Consider the following 17,180-nt stretch of genomic DNA (forward strand, 5'->3'; position numbering starts at 1 on the left):
GGGAAAAGTGAAAGTGAAGTTGCTCAGTCGTGCTCAACTCTTCGCGACCCCAAGGAGTGCAGCCTACCAGGCTCCTCCGTCCATGGGATTTTCCAGGCAAGAGTACTGGGGTGGGTGCCATCGCCTTCTCTGTCTGTTGGATTGAGGGCTTTCAAGTAATTTCATTGGAACCTCCAGAATTATCAAAGGAGAAGACCACTGCTCAAAATCGGAAAATATTTTTTATTTATTTTTTTATTTTTGGCTGTGCTGGGTCTTCGTTGGTGTGCACAGGTTTTCTTTAGTTTTGGCACATGGGCTTCTCATTGTAGGCGCTTCTCTTGTTGAGGTTCATGGTCTCAGGCTCAGTAGTTACAGCACATGGGCTTAGTTGCTTCATGGCATGTGGGATCCTCCCGAACCAGGGATAGAACCTGTGTCCCCTGCATTTGCAGGCAGATTCTTAACCACTAGGCCACCAGGGAAGTCCTGAAAATATTTCTTAAGTAAAGGAAGAGCCATATTGATCATGCAAATTTCTCTAAGCAAAGCAAACTGTTGGGCTTTTATAGATGGTTGGGAAGAGTGTATTTGGGGTTGGGTTGGTTTTAGAGGTGGGATGGGTTGATGTCAGCCTTAGAAGTGTGTTCACAGAAGGCAGTCCACCAGCAGTTGGCTGGCTTCCACACCATGGTGACTGTCACTGATAGCCTGGCTTTCAGAGTTGTGTTCATTGAAGTGAGTTGTCATTCATCGATTCATCAAGTATGGAATTATCATTGATGGATTAGACAGGTTGAAAACTAGTTCTGGTGGATACTTGAACCCATGACTATAGAATAATCAGTCCTTTCCTAGGAATGTGGGACCACCATGTAACGGTATTTATATCTCCTATTTTGTTTATTGAGTATCTCTTACCTCGAGGAGAGAGATACACTCCAGAGGGACAGAGACTTTTTACTCATTTTGACCCTTCCTGGATTTCCAGCATCTAGAAGTGTCTGGAACACAGTGCATGCGTGCTGGGTCGCTTCGGTTGTGTCTGACTCATTGCGACCCCATGGACTGTACCCCACCAGGCTCCTCTGTCCATGGGATTCTCCAGGCAAGCATACTGGAGTGGGTTGCCGTGCCCTCCTCTAGGGGATCTTCCCTACCCAGGGATGGAACCCGTGTCTCCTGCAGCTCCTGCATTGCAGGCAGATTCTTTACCGCTGAGCCACTGGGGAAGTCCTCTGGCACACAGTAGGTATACAACAAATATTTGTTCAATGAATGAATAATCCTGACCTCCAGATCTTGACCTGTAGAATCTTTCAGGGAAGATATGGTTTTCTATTTGAATTACTTACAAAAAAAAAAAAAAATCCATTACCACAGACACTGGGCTGGATCTAATCATGATAAATGCTTTTGAACTGAGGGTGATTAACGAGCTGTGGGATAAAGCTAAGTGTGTGTGGTGTGCCTGCTGCCTCTCCAGGTCACGTTTTGACTCCACTGTTGCTGTATGTGCAATGGATTCCGGATACTGGCAGAATCACTTGGATCATTAATCTCGGAACATTCATCCTGTGGCTTTTGTAGTTCTTAGAGATTTGCTTCCTTTCATCTTATGGTCCTAGAATGTGAATTCCAGGAGTGGTATGGCACGGTGATCAAAAATCTTAGGCTCTTAGTAGTGGCATCACTTTGAGAGGCCGTGCAATGTTTCTAAGCCCCAGTCTCCGTGTCTGTATCATGGGAATAGTAATAATAGAATTTAAGTCATACAACTATGGCTTTCACCACCACCAGCACTATCACTGGTCACCGTCATCCATGCAACCACAGGGCTCTAGTGGGCTCCCTTCATCCCAGCACTGGCCAACATGAGTGTGCCGATCTCATGAAGCTGATTAGTGGGTCAAATGGGCTACTGCTTGAGAGCATGTGGCCTAAGTGAAAGCACATAGCATGTGGTCAATAGTGGCTCACTTCCTTCCACCCAGGGATGGTGGAGGAGGTGGGATTCTGAGATGCAAGAAAGTGCTAAATCATCTGTCCCACAGAGCATTAGCAGGGATTGTAGTGGGCCATGAGCCACGGATGCAAACCAAGAAAGTCCTCCTCCAAACCCTTCCTCCACCCTGCCCCTGGAGCTGAGGTTACCGTAGACAGCCCTCCTCCCCTGAGGGCCTTTCTCCCCAGGGAAGGTGCAGAGAACATGCCCAGCAAGAGTCTACAAGCCACCTGCCAAGTGCCTGTCCTCTTTTTCCTTGTTCAGACAGATTACTTTTTCGAGGAGCGGCAGCAGCCTGCTTCATCACCCTAATTGCAGGAGGTCACAGGTCCAGGATCAGAAGTCAATGATCAGAGGGCAGTCAAAGGGTCTGGAGTGAGAAGTCAGAGATCAAAGATTGATGATCATGGAGTCAAAAGACCGAGGTGAAAGGTCTGTTGTCAGAGGTCAAGAGGTCATGGGGTCTGTGTTGAGGTCAAAGGTGAAGGAAACAACAGGGATTCGAAATTAAATCCAGCATGCAATTTATCCAAGAGATGAGGACTATTGAGAGATTATGCAGAAACCTCTGCCTTCTCTCTGGAGGCAGAACATTCCTGCTGCCAGTGCTGCCAGACCCCAAGCTTGTCTCCTGGGGCCAAGGCTCTCTGGAATGAGGATTCTCCTTGGGCTGCTGTCCCACTGCTTTCCCATTTTACAGATGGATTTACTGAGGTAAAGAAAAGGGTCTAACACTTGGAAATAGTCCTGGGAAAACCGAGACCAGGACTGGTGTGGCCTAGTCTGTCTTTAGGAACTGGACGTGACAAAGCATCTCTCTGGCACATCCTGAAATGACAAATGAGACCATTCTGGGTGGCAGTAAGGGCGGCAGGCATCTCATTTTGCAAATCAGAATCCTTCTATCAGCATTCATTCGCCTGAACGAGGCTTCAAAGCAGAGCCCAGGCACAAACTCACTCTCTCAGGCTTCATATCAATGTGCCAGCTCCTTCCTGGCAGATTCATCTGCCAGGGGCTTGCAGACTGGCTCCTGCCACCTGTTTTCCCCAGTCCTGAAACGTTTTCCAAATCATAGACAACAGCATTAAGATGGCAAAGTTGATTGAAAACCACAGAGGTGAGAAAGCTATGGAACCAGGAAGGCGACACGGCTGGAGCTGCATGTCCTCTCAAGTGGCCGCCCTCTGGCTCCCTCCTATCTCGGTTCACCATGCGGCAGGTAGTATGTGGGTGCCCGGCCCCGGGAGCCCCTCTCCACGGTTTGTGGCTGTTTACTGTCAGAGACTAATCTGTCTCAAGTAAGCCTTAGGCTCAGATGAGAAGCAGAGCAAAATGCCAACACTTCCTCTGGGACTCAGGGTACCATAATGTGGGGGATGGGGCGCAGGGACACTGAAGTGACAAGAGCTGGAGCCCTGGACACGTGTGCTCCCGGGGAAATGTCTCCAAAGCCAGCCCTGCCTGGCAAAGCCTTAGTTCTCCCGGGTCCCTGGATTCAGCTCCCAAACTGGCACAGATTTCCAGCATTTACCAGACAGACAGCACCGTGGCTTCGGGGGTCAATTTTGAGAGCGTCAGGTTAACAAATAACCCCTCAGGAAGCAATGTCTAGTTCTGATGGAGACCCTGGAGGCAGGAAGTGGACATTTCAGTCCAGGGCTGATGCCATCATTTGAAGTTGCAGTGCGGTAACCGTGGGTTGTATGCCAATTCCCCAAAAGGCCAAAGGGAATGAAAAGGAGGGGACATCACTGTCGTAAAACGATGGGAAGGTTAAAACCAAGTGGTTGGAGCATGGTCGCTGAGCAAAAATCTGAAATTGAGGCCTTTCAAGATTTAGCTCTTAGAACAATCTCTTTACATCTGTGGCCTTCTGTTTTCCAATCTGGAGAGTGGATAGAACAATGGTATCCATCTCTCAAGCTTCATTTAGAACAAAGATCAGGAACTTTTTCTATAAAGGGTCAGATAGCAAATATATAGGCTTTGGAGGTCATGTGAAATCTTTTGCAACTACTCCAACTCTATGGTTGTTGGAATGAAAACAGCTGTAGAATCAGTAAATGAATGGACATAGCTGTGTCCCAGTTAAACTTGATTTACAAAACAGGTGGTGGGTCTGACTTGGCCTGAGAGTCAAAGTTTGCCAACCCCTGTTTCAGAGGATTACACGAGACAATGCAAAGGATAGCAAACTGTTTGTCACAAAAGCTAACCAATAAATATTACTGACATCCTCACCCTCTTCATTATTGGCCTCACTCCTCTGCATTTGGCCGCATGGCTCCTCGGTCCATGGGATTTCCCAGGCAGGAATACTGGAGTGAGTTGCCATTTCCTTCTGCAGGGGATCTTCCTAGCACAGGGATCTAACCTGGGTCCCCCGAGCTGCAGGCAGACTCTTTACTGATTGAGCCACCAGGAAGGCCATTTGAAGCATCAGGTGCTGCCTAATAAATACCTCTGCTCCCCATCTCTCTGCCTTTACTGACTTGTTAAATTTCCAAAAAGTGCACTTGCTTGAGTTCTTCAAACTCCTGGATGCAAGTACATTCAGGATTTTGCCCTGAAGTGGCCTTCATAATGCGGACTCTCAAATCTCTTAGCATTTAAAAGCAAGGGAGTTTGGATCCCCAGTGAAGTAACAGGGATGTGACTCCCCATTTGAAGTTTCCATTGCCCGTCACAAGGGATTTCCTCTGTAATATAGCATGGATTTCTCACAGCTGCTTGAAGAATTAAAGACGATTACAACATTCTTGCCGGCAAGGAATTGAGCTTTGGGAAGACATCTTGACTTGTGTGAAGTCAGACTGAGAATCAGGAGCTGAGCGGACACTGGATCTCAGGTCTCAGTTCAGTTCAGTTGCTCAGTTGTGTCTGACTCTTTAGGACCCTATGGGGTACAGCACGCCAGGCTTCCCTGTCCATCACCAACTCCTGGAGTTTACTCAAACTCATGTTCATCACATCGGTGATGCCATCCAACCGTCTCATCCTCTGTTGTCCCCTTCTTCTCCAGCCTTCAATCTTTCCCAGCATCAGGGTCTTTTCAAATGAGTCGGCTCTTTGCATCAGGTGGCCAAAGTATTTGAGTTTCAGCTTCAGCATCGGTTCTTCCAATGAATATTCAGGACTGATTTCCTTTAGGATTGACTGATTGGATCTCCTTGCAGTCCAAGGGACTCTCAAGAGTCTTCTCCAGCACCACAGTTCAAAAGGTCTACGGACTCCAAATCCAGTGCTCGTGCCTCCATGCTGCAGCTCCATGGAGTATTGGATCAGTCAGGATCTTTGCTGCCAACAATAGACTTGCTGGTTTAAGCAGAAAAAGAATTCATTGTCAGTGGCTTGGAGAAATTCTGAGAAGTACAGAGAGTCATGTGGGAGGCTATGAGGGGAGAAATAGATCCCAATGAGAATGCCTAATGCTAAGTTGCAGATGCTTCAGATCCAGGAACCACAGCTGGCCCCACCAATGCCTGTGGCCTTTAAGATGCCTGCCCCTGCTGTGGCCTGAAGTTCAATTTCTTCTGCCACCTTAGAACCAATCTTGCACTGTGCTTCCTTCTTCCCATCAATCTTTCAAATGCAAGTTTTCAAGACAGGGTCCTATGGGCTGAACCTTCTCATGTGTCTGGGCCTTAGTTCCCAAAAGAGTTACTGACTGTCCTGGGGGGTTGGGGGCAGGGCTCATAGGAGGGGGATTTCCCAAGCCCAGGAAGAGTGTGCCAAGGATGCTGAGCCAACTCCACTTTGGGGTACAGACCCCAAAAAATGGAGGGAAGGACTCAAAGAGATACCTGTATACCCATGTTCAGAGAAACACGATTCACAATAGCAAAAAGGTAGAAGCAACTCAGATGTCTGTCAATTGCTAAACGGACAAATGTGTGGTATGTCTCCACAATGGAGCATCACTCTGCTTTAAAGAGGAAGGAAATTCTGACACAGGCTACAACATGGATGAGCCCTGACAACATTATTCCAAGTATAATTAGAAATAAAATTAGATATAGGACAAATCATATTTGTCCATGACTCCACTCATATGAGGTCTTTGGAATAGTCCAATACACAAAGACAGAAAGTAGAGTGGAAGTTACAGGGGTTGGGAGGAGGGGGAATGAGGAGTTATTTTTAGTGGGTGCAGAGTTTCAGTTTGGGAAGATGAAAAAGTTCTGGAGATGGATGGTGGTGATGGTTACACAACCACACATGAATGCCACACAACTTAATGCCACTGAACTATACAGTTAAAAATGGTCGAAATGGTAAATTGTACATTGTGTATATTTATCGTAAAAATAAAGGTGCCGAGCATGACACATATCCACGCTGACAACTTAAGATTTCATTTCGAGAAGAGGCACTGGAGGCCCAGAAAGTGACTAATCAGTGGCAACGTGGGCGACTGTCAGTCTTGAGTACTTGCTCCTTCCAGAAAGAAACTGTTGGGACCATTAGAAGTAAGGTGCCAGCTCCTCAGCCTTGCTCTGCCAGGCAAGCGACCCAGCGAGCTGAGTGGGCTGGATGGGAGACAGCGAGGAGAAGGGGAGATTGTGATGCTTTGAGGAATAAAAGTTCCATCCCAGCAGGGCAGCTGCTCCTCAGTTTCGGCAAGTTTGACACATGGGCGGGAAGCCCCATGCTGCTCCATCTCCTGGTTCTTAAAAAGAAGCCAGACGTCCAGATATTTATGTGAAATCTCCCGAACTTTAATCATTGGCAACAGATTCAAATAATGAGAGACTGCAGGCTGGGATGAAATCTCTCTCTGGGTTGAATGCCACCCTTGGGCTGCTGGTTTGTGAACTCTGTTTGAGACTAGAGGCCAGGGCCAAAGATAACATCAAGATGTCAGTTTTAATAGTTGATGCTCAGACACCCCCCAGGAAAGAATGCTAAGGGAAAACATAGCTATGAGCTAAAATCAAAATAAGGGTCTCGTAGTACATTCGACTTCCCACGCTAAATTTTCAGATCTTCTGGGACAGAGTTAGGACTGAAGATTAAACTCCAAGGGAACTCAGTCACCCTGCCTGTCCAAGGGGCAGGAAGAGCTCTGCCTCTGAAACGCATGAACCAGGGAATGCAGAGTGAGAGAGTGAGACAGAGTGGGCAGGATGGAGACAGAGAGGCGAAGAGGACAGAAGCGAATGGAAGGAAAAGGGGAGGATGCAAACGGGTTTTCAGCCTTTTCTCAAGGCCAACTCCTTCTTCTGGAATCTCTGAAATGCCTGTTTCCACCTGGAGCAACCTGTTCTCTGGTTGACGTGGCCCAATTTGAGCAAACCCTGAGAGATAGTGAAGGACAGGGGAGCCTGGCGTGCTGCAGTCCATGGGGTTGCAAAGAGTTGGATGTGATTTAGCTACTGAAAAATAATTGATACATTCACTTGGTTTGACTCTTGCCTAGTAAATTTGCTCCTGTGAGAAGGTGTCAGGAAGCAGGGGAGAGGGAAATCGTTCTGGAGAGGGGCCGGGAAGCTTCTCCATTTTCACTTCTAATAACTCATTTGGTTTGATGGCCAAACCTGTGGTCAACACGCTGGTGGTTTCTCTCAGGGCAGGAGACGAGCATCTTACTCCCATCTTCATGAAGTTGCTCACCCATCACCCACACCTGGCCCTTTATGAGTCTCCCAGGGACCCTCAGTGGACACTAGGAAGTCAACACAGATCATTAATAAAAGTCTCTCCAACACCATGCTTTTCCATTTCCCAACACAAGTTGTCTAAACATCTTGTCGGAGACTAAACTAAATAATAGAATCGTTCTAGTTTGAAAACTGTGAATTCTAATTATTATTAGATACGCCTAGAAAAAAAATTAAAGGTCAAAAATGAAATTCCCCTTTCTTATTAAATACAAAGAAATTAATGTTCAATATTTGTTGAGTCCAATTTGCTATAATACATAACAAGAACCCTCTCACTGGGAGGAGAGAGTATCTGTTCTGAAAACTACTGCTTGGATCAAGATCATGGTTCCCAGGGGGGATGAATGCCTGTTGTCTTCACTCTCATCTCAGGCTGGAAATCATGCTTCCTGGAATCCCCTTTCCTCCGTGGTTCTAGGGGGCAAGTGTGTCAATGAAAGGGGCTCACGTGAGACTCGCAGGCAGAAGTGTAGTAAGTCATTACTCTGGACTGGGGTGAGTGGCCATGTGATTCAAGTCCTCTCCATGAGCTAAGTCACTGAAGTACCATCTTGGACTTATTATAGCCTTCCTGTTCACCCTTGCAAGCTCCTGGTTGTCCATCTGTCCCAGGCTTAGGCTGGTATCATTGGTAATTATGTCTGGGATCCTCCAGCTGCAGCCTTCTAGGCATTGCTCTGCCAGCTCTTTCAGGGTCAGTATAATTCCTTATCTCCATCTTCAATTCCTTATTCCTGTAACACTTGTACTGGCTCTGACTGATCCCAGCTGAAACACCGGGAAAAGATAAACATCATTTTCATGAAGAGGCACTTATTAGATCTAAGTCAAGATAGCAACTAGGTCAAGATACTCACATTCCATCACTTTCTGGCAACTGATTCCAACTAGAGAGATGAGTTATTTAAATAGTTTGTCACTTACAAGGAAACTAACTCCTTCTTCTCTTTCTATAATACCCCGAAAACTCGTTTCCTGCTTGAACGCGGTGTCAGTTCCTCATCTCTGAACTGGGGATATCATCCTCTCCAGACAGGATCTGTGGTGCTAGGAAGTTCACTGAAGGCAGTTTCCTTTAGTTCTCAGAGAGAGAGTATCTTTTGTTTTTCTTTAGAACTTTTTATTTTGTATTGGGGTATAGCTTATCAACAATAGTTAACTGTGATCATTTCAGGTGAACAGTGAAGGGACTCAGCTCAGGGAGAATCTCTTTTTCTTAGATCATGAACCTGGATATTCTGGGACCCCATTTTCCACCACATTTTATAAAGCCAAGAAGTCATGGCTTGACATGGATAAAGCAGGAAGCAGAAGTCAGAGAGGGCAAAACAGATCCCTAATGACAGCTGTTGAACAAAAGAATTCAGCCCTGCCCCAAACCGATTTCCATATATTTGAATATGATTGCATTTAGCCAATACATCTTCTAAAATTTAACACAATTCAGCTTGTGTGAGTGGGATTACTTACAACTATCACTTACAACCGGGGATTCTATTAACATTCCCATTCACTAGTTATAACTACAGGATGTCAAGAGAGTCTGGGCATTTTCTCACTGGATGCATTTCTTCTCCTGTGAACATGTACCACACCTCCACTGCAGCCGTCTGAAGCTCCTTCTTCCTTGTACTGTTCATTCTTTGAATCTACTGCCTTGCTTGAGGGTAGCAAGTTAAATTGAGAAGATGAACACTACCTCCCAGCTCATTTATCCCCATGAACTTTTCTCTACGAGACAGACTGTTGTGATACTTTATCTTAGAGAATGCTTACCGAGAGTAGATTTTCAACCAAGACCTTGGCATTCAACTCACTGTTTTAGGGCCTCGCTGGGAAAGTCTCTACTCATCATAAACCTGTATTTCTTTATTCATTGGAAAAGAGCTAAGAGGGTCAATTAAAATGAATTTCACAGGTCCTTGAACTGCCTTCTTCCTATGTTCTTCCATTTTTAATTTTTTGGAGGTTGGTGCCATTTTGAGGGTTCCAGTATCCGAGGCCAACCATTACTGTGCTGTTTCTTTTCTTTTCATGGGCTTCAGATCCATGAACACGATGTAGGAATGAGCCATTAAGTTAGGGGTGGGCAAATGACAAGGCCAGATCCAGCCCATTTTGGTAGTTACTGGAACACAGGCACATCTATGAATTTATGTATTGTCTATGGCTGTTTTTGTAGTTGCTACAGAAACCCTATGGCTGCAAAGCCAGTATTGTATTATCTGACTCTTTACACAAAAAGTTTACTGATCTCTGCTCTAGATTAGTGTTTCTCAACTGTTTTCTCAGCTTAGTACCCATAAAAATGATACTGTAAGAGATGAAGGAGCTCACATCTTGATAAGCTTTTGGGGGCACATGGTTCTGGAAGGTCTCCCTAGACCACTTGGGGCAGGACATGACCTGGAATATGCTTGGGATACTACTAGTCTTCTTGCTAACACCTCTGGGTACCGACACATGATCTTCACCTTAATTTTGTAGGTCCTGTGTTTCGACTCCCACAGATTTTGATTTTGGTCAAGACCAAGTTTACTATTGTTCATGAGTGGTGGTGGGGGTGGGGGTGACCTCATGGGTGTCCTGACTTCCTGTGCAACTGTCCCTGTAGCATAAAACGAGACTTATAAGAGCGCAAAGATGCTCCCATCACTGGTGAACCTTCAGAGCCATCTGTGGTTCCAAGCTGTTCACCAGCACACCTGTGCCAGAGTCAGCACATGTCCTGAGTATGTGGTCAGAACCTGTTCACTATCACAGCCACGTGCCCCTTTCCCTCAGACACTGAAGTCACTCTGGGCACAGTTAATGTCCATCTTCTGAACTGACATCCCAGGTCCCTCCATAATGGACTGGTGTCCATGACTTTAGCTCTGAATTCCAAGCATGCCAGTTGTGGAATCCTTACACACCCATCATATTTTGAGGGCCCATCAATATTCTCTTCCTTCTCATTTTATTAGGGTATACACTCATTGCAGAAGGCACAACAGAAGCAGCTGTCCACTGAGCAATAAAGGGGGTTAAGAATCATTTACACCAACAGAAAGAATGAAACTGCAAATTTATTTGAAAGTATAAAAATTAAAAAAAAAACAACCTAATCAAAAAAGCAACCACACATAACCTTTCCAGTTTACATCAACTTTGAACATCACATGCTATTTATTAACCACTTCCTTGTGTTTTTAAAAAATGTCAATTTCAAAGTAAAGGGATTGAGGGCAGGTGATAAGTGACTGATCACAGTGGAACGATTTCAATGCTAAAATAAATGCTGATCTTATTTGAGAAAAGGGAGCAGAGATGATTTTCTGGTTGGCACAGATTTATGCCATGTATTAAAAAAATATCCTGGTTGGAATGAGTTAAAGAAATAATGCTGGCCACTTATTTGCTATCTTAAGTAGGGGAAAAAACAAAACTCTGCTGCTTTGGTGTCCTATTTATATCTTTTTAAAAAACCCACCATTTAAAAACATCAAATCTATAATAAAAATGTCCCTGTGTTTATTTTAAAAAACAACATTAATAGGCTCTCCTTATCGACTAAGACCATTTGTCTTTCCTAAGATGCCTGGAAGCTGAAAAGTGCGTGAAATTAATTCACTGCACAATTAATTAAAATTAGAATCCTTTCCTCTAAACAATTTCCAGAGCACCAGAAAGAAGCAGGGGCCCACCAAGGGGAGAAACGAAGCCACTCTGACTCAAATGATAGGAAATATTCGGTCAGAGTTCCTCACACACTCTGGCTGCCACCTGAAGTTCTCTCTTCACTGGACTACTCAGAAAATAACGCGTGTTATTTTAAAAACGAAAAGACGTAAGCAACTAGGTTTCTTTTCTTAACTTGAAAATCACCAAGTGGCTAGCTTTCCTGTAGCACACTTTCAATTTGGTTAAAAAAAAAATCGTCTACAGAACAGGATCACTGAATGCCACTTCATCCCCCCTCCTGCAGGCTCTGTTTGAATTAGCATCAAAGAAGTTACTGAGCATGTGGGAAGCTGGTCTGCATGACAGCTGCCCCGAGTGGCTCTGCCTAGTTCCAGTTTTGTTCCCCCCATTCATCAGTGTGGTTTCTTGACAAATAACATCTACATTTCCACCCATGACTTCCTGAGGGGGTGGGCGCTGTGGCTGGCTGGGCACGGAGAAAGAGGACAGTGAGCCTGAACACAGAGACCATGAACTGAGGGAGAAAGGCATTGGTCTTTCTGTATCCTTCACGAACTCGATAAATAAAAACTCAAAGTGCAACAACGCACAGACGCCTGGCACACAGGGCAGTCTGGGGGCGGGGGGACTGGTAATTAGAGCTCAGCGGGACAAAGGCGCGATCTTTTGCATCTTTGCTTGGACCTCGCGAAATGGAAAAACAAAAGACAGCTCTCCTATACACATATAAATAGTCCCTTAACTAGAAGGGAAAAAACAAACACACTGTTTCAAATGCATTTCTAAGAGATTATAAAAACAAAAAGTCCGAATGGCAAATCTTGACTCCAAACTGTCTGTGATCCACGTCTCTCAGAGAAGAAACTATGGGATGTCTGGAGAGGTCTGATTCTTGCTCTGACCCTAATCCTAAATCTTGGTGCTGGTATCTGGCTAGGCCTCGGGAAGTGGGGGGTGAGTGCAACCCAGGAATGGGGAGCTCTTGTGGCAGGTACTGAATTAGGTTTTCACGTGAGTTAGAAACCCACAGTGTCCTCAAGCCCAACTGCACAGGTAGAATGACTTCTGAGTGTCTGGGGGCACTTGGGAGATGAGGGTTGAAGCTGCATGAATGGGCAAGGCAGGCTGGGTGTGGTTTATGGGGACAGAAGGACCAGATCAGATTTCTGGCCAACTCAGGTTTAGTCCTTATCCCTTGGCTAAGGCAAGTCACAGCTGGGAGGGTGACAATCAGAAACCAGGGAAAGGACTGTGGACCAAAGCAGACCCGGGTTCTTGGCAGCCTGTATTTTAGGAGCTGAGAACTTGGATAAACTCGTGGTGGGGGCTCCCTGCTTATTCTGGGATGAGGCTGATGGTATATGATGCTGGAAAAAGCTCTCAAAATGAGGACTCGGGCAAATTGTTAAATCCAGAATCTCTCCAGAATTGATGGTTTCAGAGTCCTTGAGAAAACCAAACGACACTGCTGACTTCTGAAGGGCGCTACTCACAGCAGCAGTTTTCTTGGCCCCAGCCTCTGCTGACCCAAGAGCAACGTGCAGCCTAATGCAACCTCCAGTGACGGCCTCCTGGGAGGATCACCCAACCCGAATCCCCAGAGGGAGCTCTAAGTGACAGCCCACACAGAATTTGGTCCAGTCTCCTCTGCCCCTCTGAACATCCCATGTGACACAAACACTGCTTTCTCAGTACCTAAGTACCACATTCGCCCGCCACCTACAAACTTACGCCACCACCTCAGCAAGATTCCAACAGTAACAGAAGAATGACGTGGAGAGCGAGGCTGTGATCCTCGGCCTCGAGGGAAGAGTAAGTAAGTGCCCAGAAAAGATGTACCATACAACAGGAAACTGAGAGGCAGAATAAGGCAGGTCGCCCTCCAAAGAACATTCCTGAAACCTGGGCAAGGAGGTGACTGGAGAGACAGCTGACACTCCAAATCACTCCTTGAGGGACCCCGAGGAGCCTCCTGTAAGCGCAAGTTGTTAGGACAGTCAAGGTCAGAGCAGATGAACCCATAGAGACTTTGGAAGAGCCGGAGTTTATACGTCTTCAGTGCCCTGGCTGGGCGCGGAGTCCCTGGGCTCAGCGGTGCCCTCCTGCGGGCCAGGCTGCCCCGGGCTGTGGCTGGTGTCGTCCACGCTCAGGAGGCTGCTGGCTGCCTGGGAGCTGGCGCTGTCAGCACTGCCCGACCGGGAGCGGTAAGGGGGCAGGTCGGCTTGGTTCAGAGACTCAGTGTCTGAAGAGTAGGGTGGCGGAGGAAGGTCGTACCAGGCGGGTCTGCGATGAAGAGAGCAGGGTCGGGTGAGGAGCAGGGTTGGGGGGAAGGGAGAGAGAAGAGAACACATTAGGAACCCAGGCATGGCAGGCAATGCTGACTTCTGTCTGTTTTTGAGTGGATGATGATGTCAGGATCAAGACTTTTCCCTCCGAGGAGAAAGGCAATCCTAGTACTAGGCAAACCAGTGATGAGCAATAAGATGAAGGGAAGGGATCAAAGGTCAGTGTGCTCTGGCTGGCTTGTGCCAACTGGACAATGCCAAAGACATAACCTTTGGGAGGGGGAATTCTAAGAAGCCCCCAGCTCATCCTGGGTGCTTCAGCAGGGATGCAGCTGGCCTGAGGTTTTCATGGAGACCTTAACGATCCACAGAATTGGGGGTCCTTACTGAAAGCCAACTCTTCCTGGTTTTCTGGACTTGGGTAAGTGAGAGGACCTCCTCTCAAACCCTCTACAGATAGTATCCCTATCTGTAGAAGGGCATAATAATGATACCTTACTTGCATTGAGATAACTTCAAAGGCATTTTATTTTCCAGCTCTCATTTACAGAAGGCTTATTGTGAGTCAGGCATTGTGCCACCCACCTTATATCCTTTATTTTATTTTATTTAGCATTCAGAAGAATGCTAGAGGGAGCCATTACTTGTATGCCCATTGTACTGGGGAGGAAACTGAGGCAAAAGGGCATTAGACAGCTTGCATGGGATCACAAAGAGCTAGTAAGCAGCAGTGCTAGGATTTGAACCCAGGAGTTCTGTTTCCAGATGCAGCAATTTTAAGCTTGCTCTACATCTGATGGTCCAAATGAGTGAGGTTCTGTGTTCTCAGTGCTTATTTGCAAAGATGGCCTTAAGCACCAGGCCCTGGAGCTTTGTTTATCTTTTATGAGGAGGAAAAATGAAGATTAATACAAGAGCTGTCACTGGACGGGCTCAAGGAAGAGCCCAGGTAGTCCAGGAACACTGCCTGCAAAATGCCTCACCAGTGAGTCCCAGGCTTATAGAAGAGGGATCCTGCAGGGTAGGGGATGCTGAGAACAGGGGGCTCAGGTAGCTCTGGTTCTGGGACTTCAAAGTGGGGTCTCTGGGATACGCTGGAGGTCACCAAAGGACAGAAGAAGGCTGAGTATGCAGGACTGAGGTCCACTACCTGCTCCAGCTACAGAATTCTGCATTTGACTTTGTGTGTTGGGGTTTCTTGTACAGCTCCATCTGCAATGAGGGTTCTAAGCTTGAGAATGTTCTAGTTCATCTCCTTTATCTTATAGATGATGTCATGCAATGTTAAAGAACTTATTTATTCACCCACTCATTCATTCATTCATTCAATTAGAAATCAAACCTCCAACACGGGCACTGTTCTGTGGTAGCAGGTGAGTCCCCAGAGCTGGGCACATGTGTCCATGTGGCATTACCAGGGAGCAGGAGGGATCTGAACTGGCTAGGATCCTAGCTGTTTGTCCTCAGATGAGTAACTGAAAAACTCAGTTTTCTCACCTGCAAAACTGAGGCAAATATAACCTTGCTTGGTGAGTTGCTATGAGGATTAAGTGAGATGATACCTGTGAACTGTTTTGCAAAGACTCAGTACAAGTCAGACGCTGCGGTGCCTTCGCAGCTGCATGCAGGCTCCTGGCAAGACCAGGATCCCGGGCGTGTGCACAGACTCTGCCCCTAAGTGGGACGACGTCCCTCCCTGACCGCCGCAGGGTCTCCCATCCAGCACACACCTTTGATCCAGCAGGGCCTCTGAGTAGGAGGGCGGGGAGCCCACTTCCGACGCGTTCTGCTCGGCCTGGCTGGCCACGTACTGGATGCCGTTGTTGACGTTGTAGGTGACGTTGCAGCGGTGGGGGTGGTCCAGGACCACCAGGCGGGAGAGCAGCACGGGGTGCTGCAGCCGGTGCACCGGCAGCGTCATGAGGTTGTTGCGCTTCCGCTGGTGGTGCAGGACCAGCGCCAGCAGGGCCACCACCAGCACGAAGATGACGGAGCTGCCGATGATGGCATAGGTGATGCTGGGGTAGTACACGAGCTGGTTCTCCGAGGTCACAAACACCTGCCCGCTGCCTGGTTCTGGGAAACCCCAGAGGGGAGAGAAAAGGAGAGAGGTTACCAGGTTGCTTCACTCACGTGCCTCGAAGTCAGCCCCAGGAAGGGCGTGCGATGTTCCAGCAGCACCATTTGCAGTAGCCGAAAAGTGGAAACCACCCCAGTGTCCACCGACTGGTGGATAGATAAACAAAACGTGGACTGTCCATACCATGGAATATTATCAGGCCATAAAGACTACTGATGCATGCTATGATACAGATGAGACCTCAAAACATTATGCTAAGTGAAATAAGCTAGACACAAGAGACCACATATCGTATGATTCCATTTATATGAAATGTTCAGGAAAAGCAAATTCATAGGGACAAAAAGCTGATTAATGGTTGCCTGGGGCATGGGGACTCACTGGTGATGGGCATTGGGGATCTTGCTGGGGAGATGGGACTGCTGTAAAACTGGATGTGGTGATGGCCGCACTAATTGATACATTTACTAAAACTCATTGAATTGTACAGTTAAAATGGGCAAATTTTATATTATGTAATACATTCTAAGTTGTTTCAGTCGTGTCCGACTCTTTGTGACCCCATGGACTGTAGCCTGCCAGGCTCTGTCCGTGGGATTTCCCAAGCAAAATACTGGAGTGGGTTGCCATTTCCTCCTCCAGGGGATCTTCTCAACCCAGGGATGGAACCCGCATCTCTTATGTCTCCTGCATAGGCAGGTGGATTCTTTATTTACCACTAGTGCCGCCTGGGAAGCCATATAGAATGTAAATTATACCTCAATAAAGTCATTAAAAAAAAATCAGCCCAGGAGACTATAATATCCAGGGAACAGGAGTGATAATTACTATGACAGAAAACAGTTTTTCTCTGGAAGTTTATATGTATGAGGCACACCAGTATGTCTGGGGGTTCCTTATGTTGGTGAAGTACTTATTTCATGCCTGGCCCTTTGCCAAGCTTTCAAGATGAAAAGCCAGCATTGCACAGGCTAAAATCATGGACTCTGGAGCCATTCAACCCCTAGCAATTCAACTGACTGGCTGTGTGCCCTTTGGAAAGTGGCCAACCTCTCTGTGCTGTAATTTGCTCATCTGTGAAATGGGGATGGTATTAGGCCCCACTGCACTGGGCTGTTCCCAGTGGGAAATGAGTGACTCATTATTAAACACTTAGAAAAACAGCGGCCACACTGTGGGTGTTCCAGGCACACATATACGTACTTCATCATATCTATGGGACTCACAGCAACTCCGGGAAGTAGGTGTTGTAACTGCTTCTTACTAGAGAGGTTGGGTCCCCTGATCAGGGTCACAGGGTCAGGAGGTGACGGGCTGTGCCTGATTTGAGCCCCAGTGGTCTGACTTCAGAGCCTCGCCCCTAACACTTTGCCCGCAGCCCCCTAACAAGGCCCGCTAGGCAAGCAGCAGGCATTTGCTCAGGGCTTTTGGATGAAAGCCTGAAACCCGCCCCCCTCCCCCTGCAGGATGCCAGTCCACTC

At 46.9% G+C, this 17,180-nt stretch overlaps 1 protein-coding gene across 2 annotated transcripts in view; it reads right to left on the bottom strand.

Moving 5' to 3' along the window:
* Window positions 1-10,698: 10,698 nt before the first annotated feature.
* The window catches only part of LDLRAD3 (low density lipoprotein receptor class A domain containing 3), a 273,477-nt gene continuing 266,995 nt past the window's right edge, over window positions 10,699-17,180 (bottom strand). For both annotated transcript variants that reach the window (XM_027562657.1, XM_027562658.1), the window contains exons 5-6: window positions 15,350-15,695; window positions 10,699-13,617 (exon numbers count right to left, since the gene is read on the bottom strand). In XM_027562657.1, coding sequence (XP_027418458.1) covers window positions 13,380-13,617; window positions 15,350-15,695 — 584 coding nt within the window. In that variant the 3' untranslated portion in view covers window positions 10,699-13,379. The remainder of the gene's footprint in view (window positions 13,618-15,349; window positions 15,696-17,180) is intronic.

The sequence above is a fragment of the Bos indicus x Bos taurus genome, chromosome 15 (assembly GCF_003369695.1).
Source record: "Bos indicus x Bos taurus breed Angus x Brahman F1 hybrid chromosome 15, Bos_hybrid_MaternalHap_v2.0, whole genome shotgun sequence".
NCBI lineage: Eukaryota > Metazoa > Chordata > Mammalia > Artiodactyla > Bovidae > Bos > Bos indicus x Bos taurus.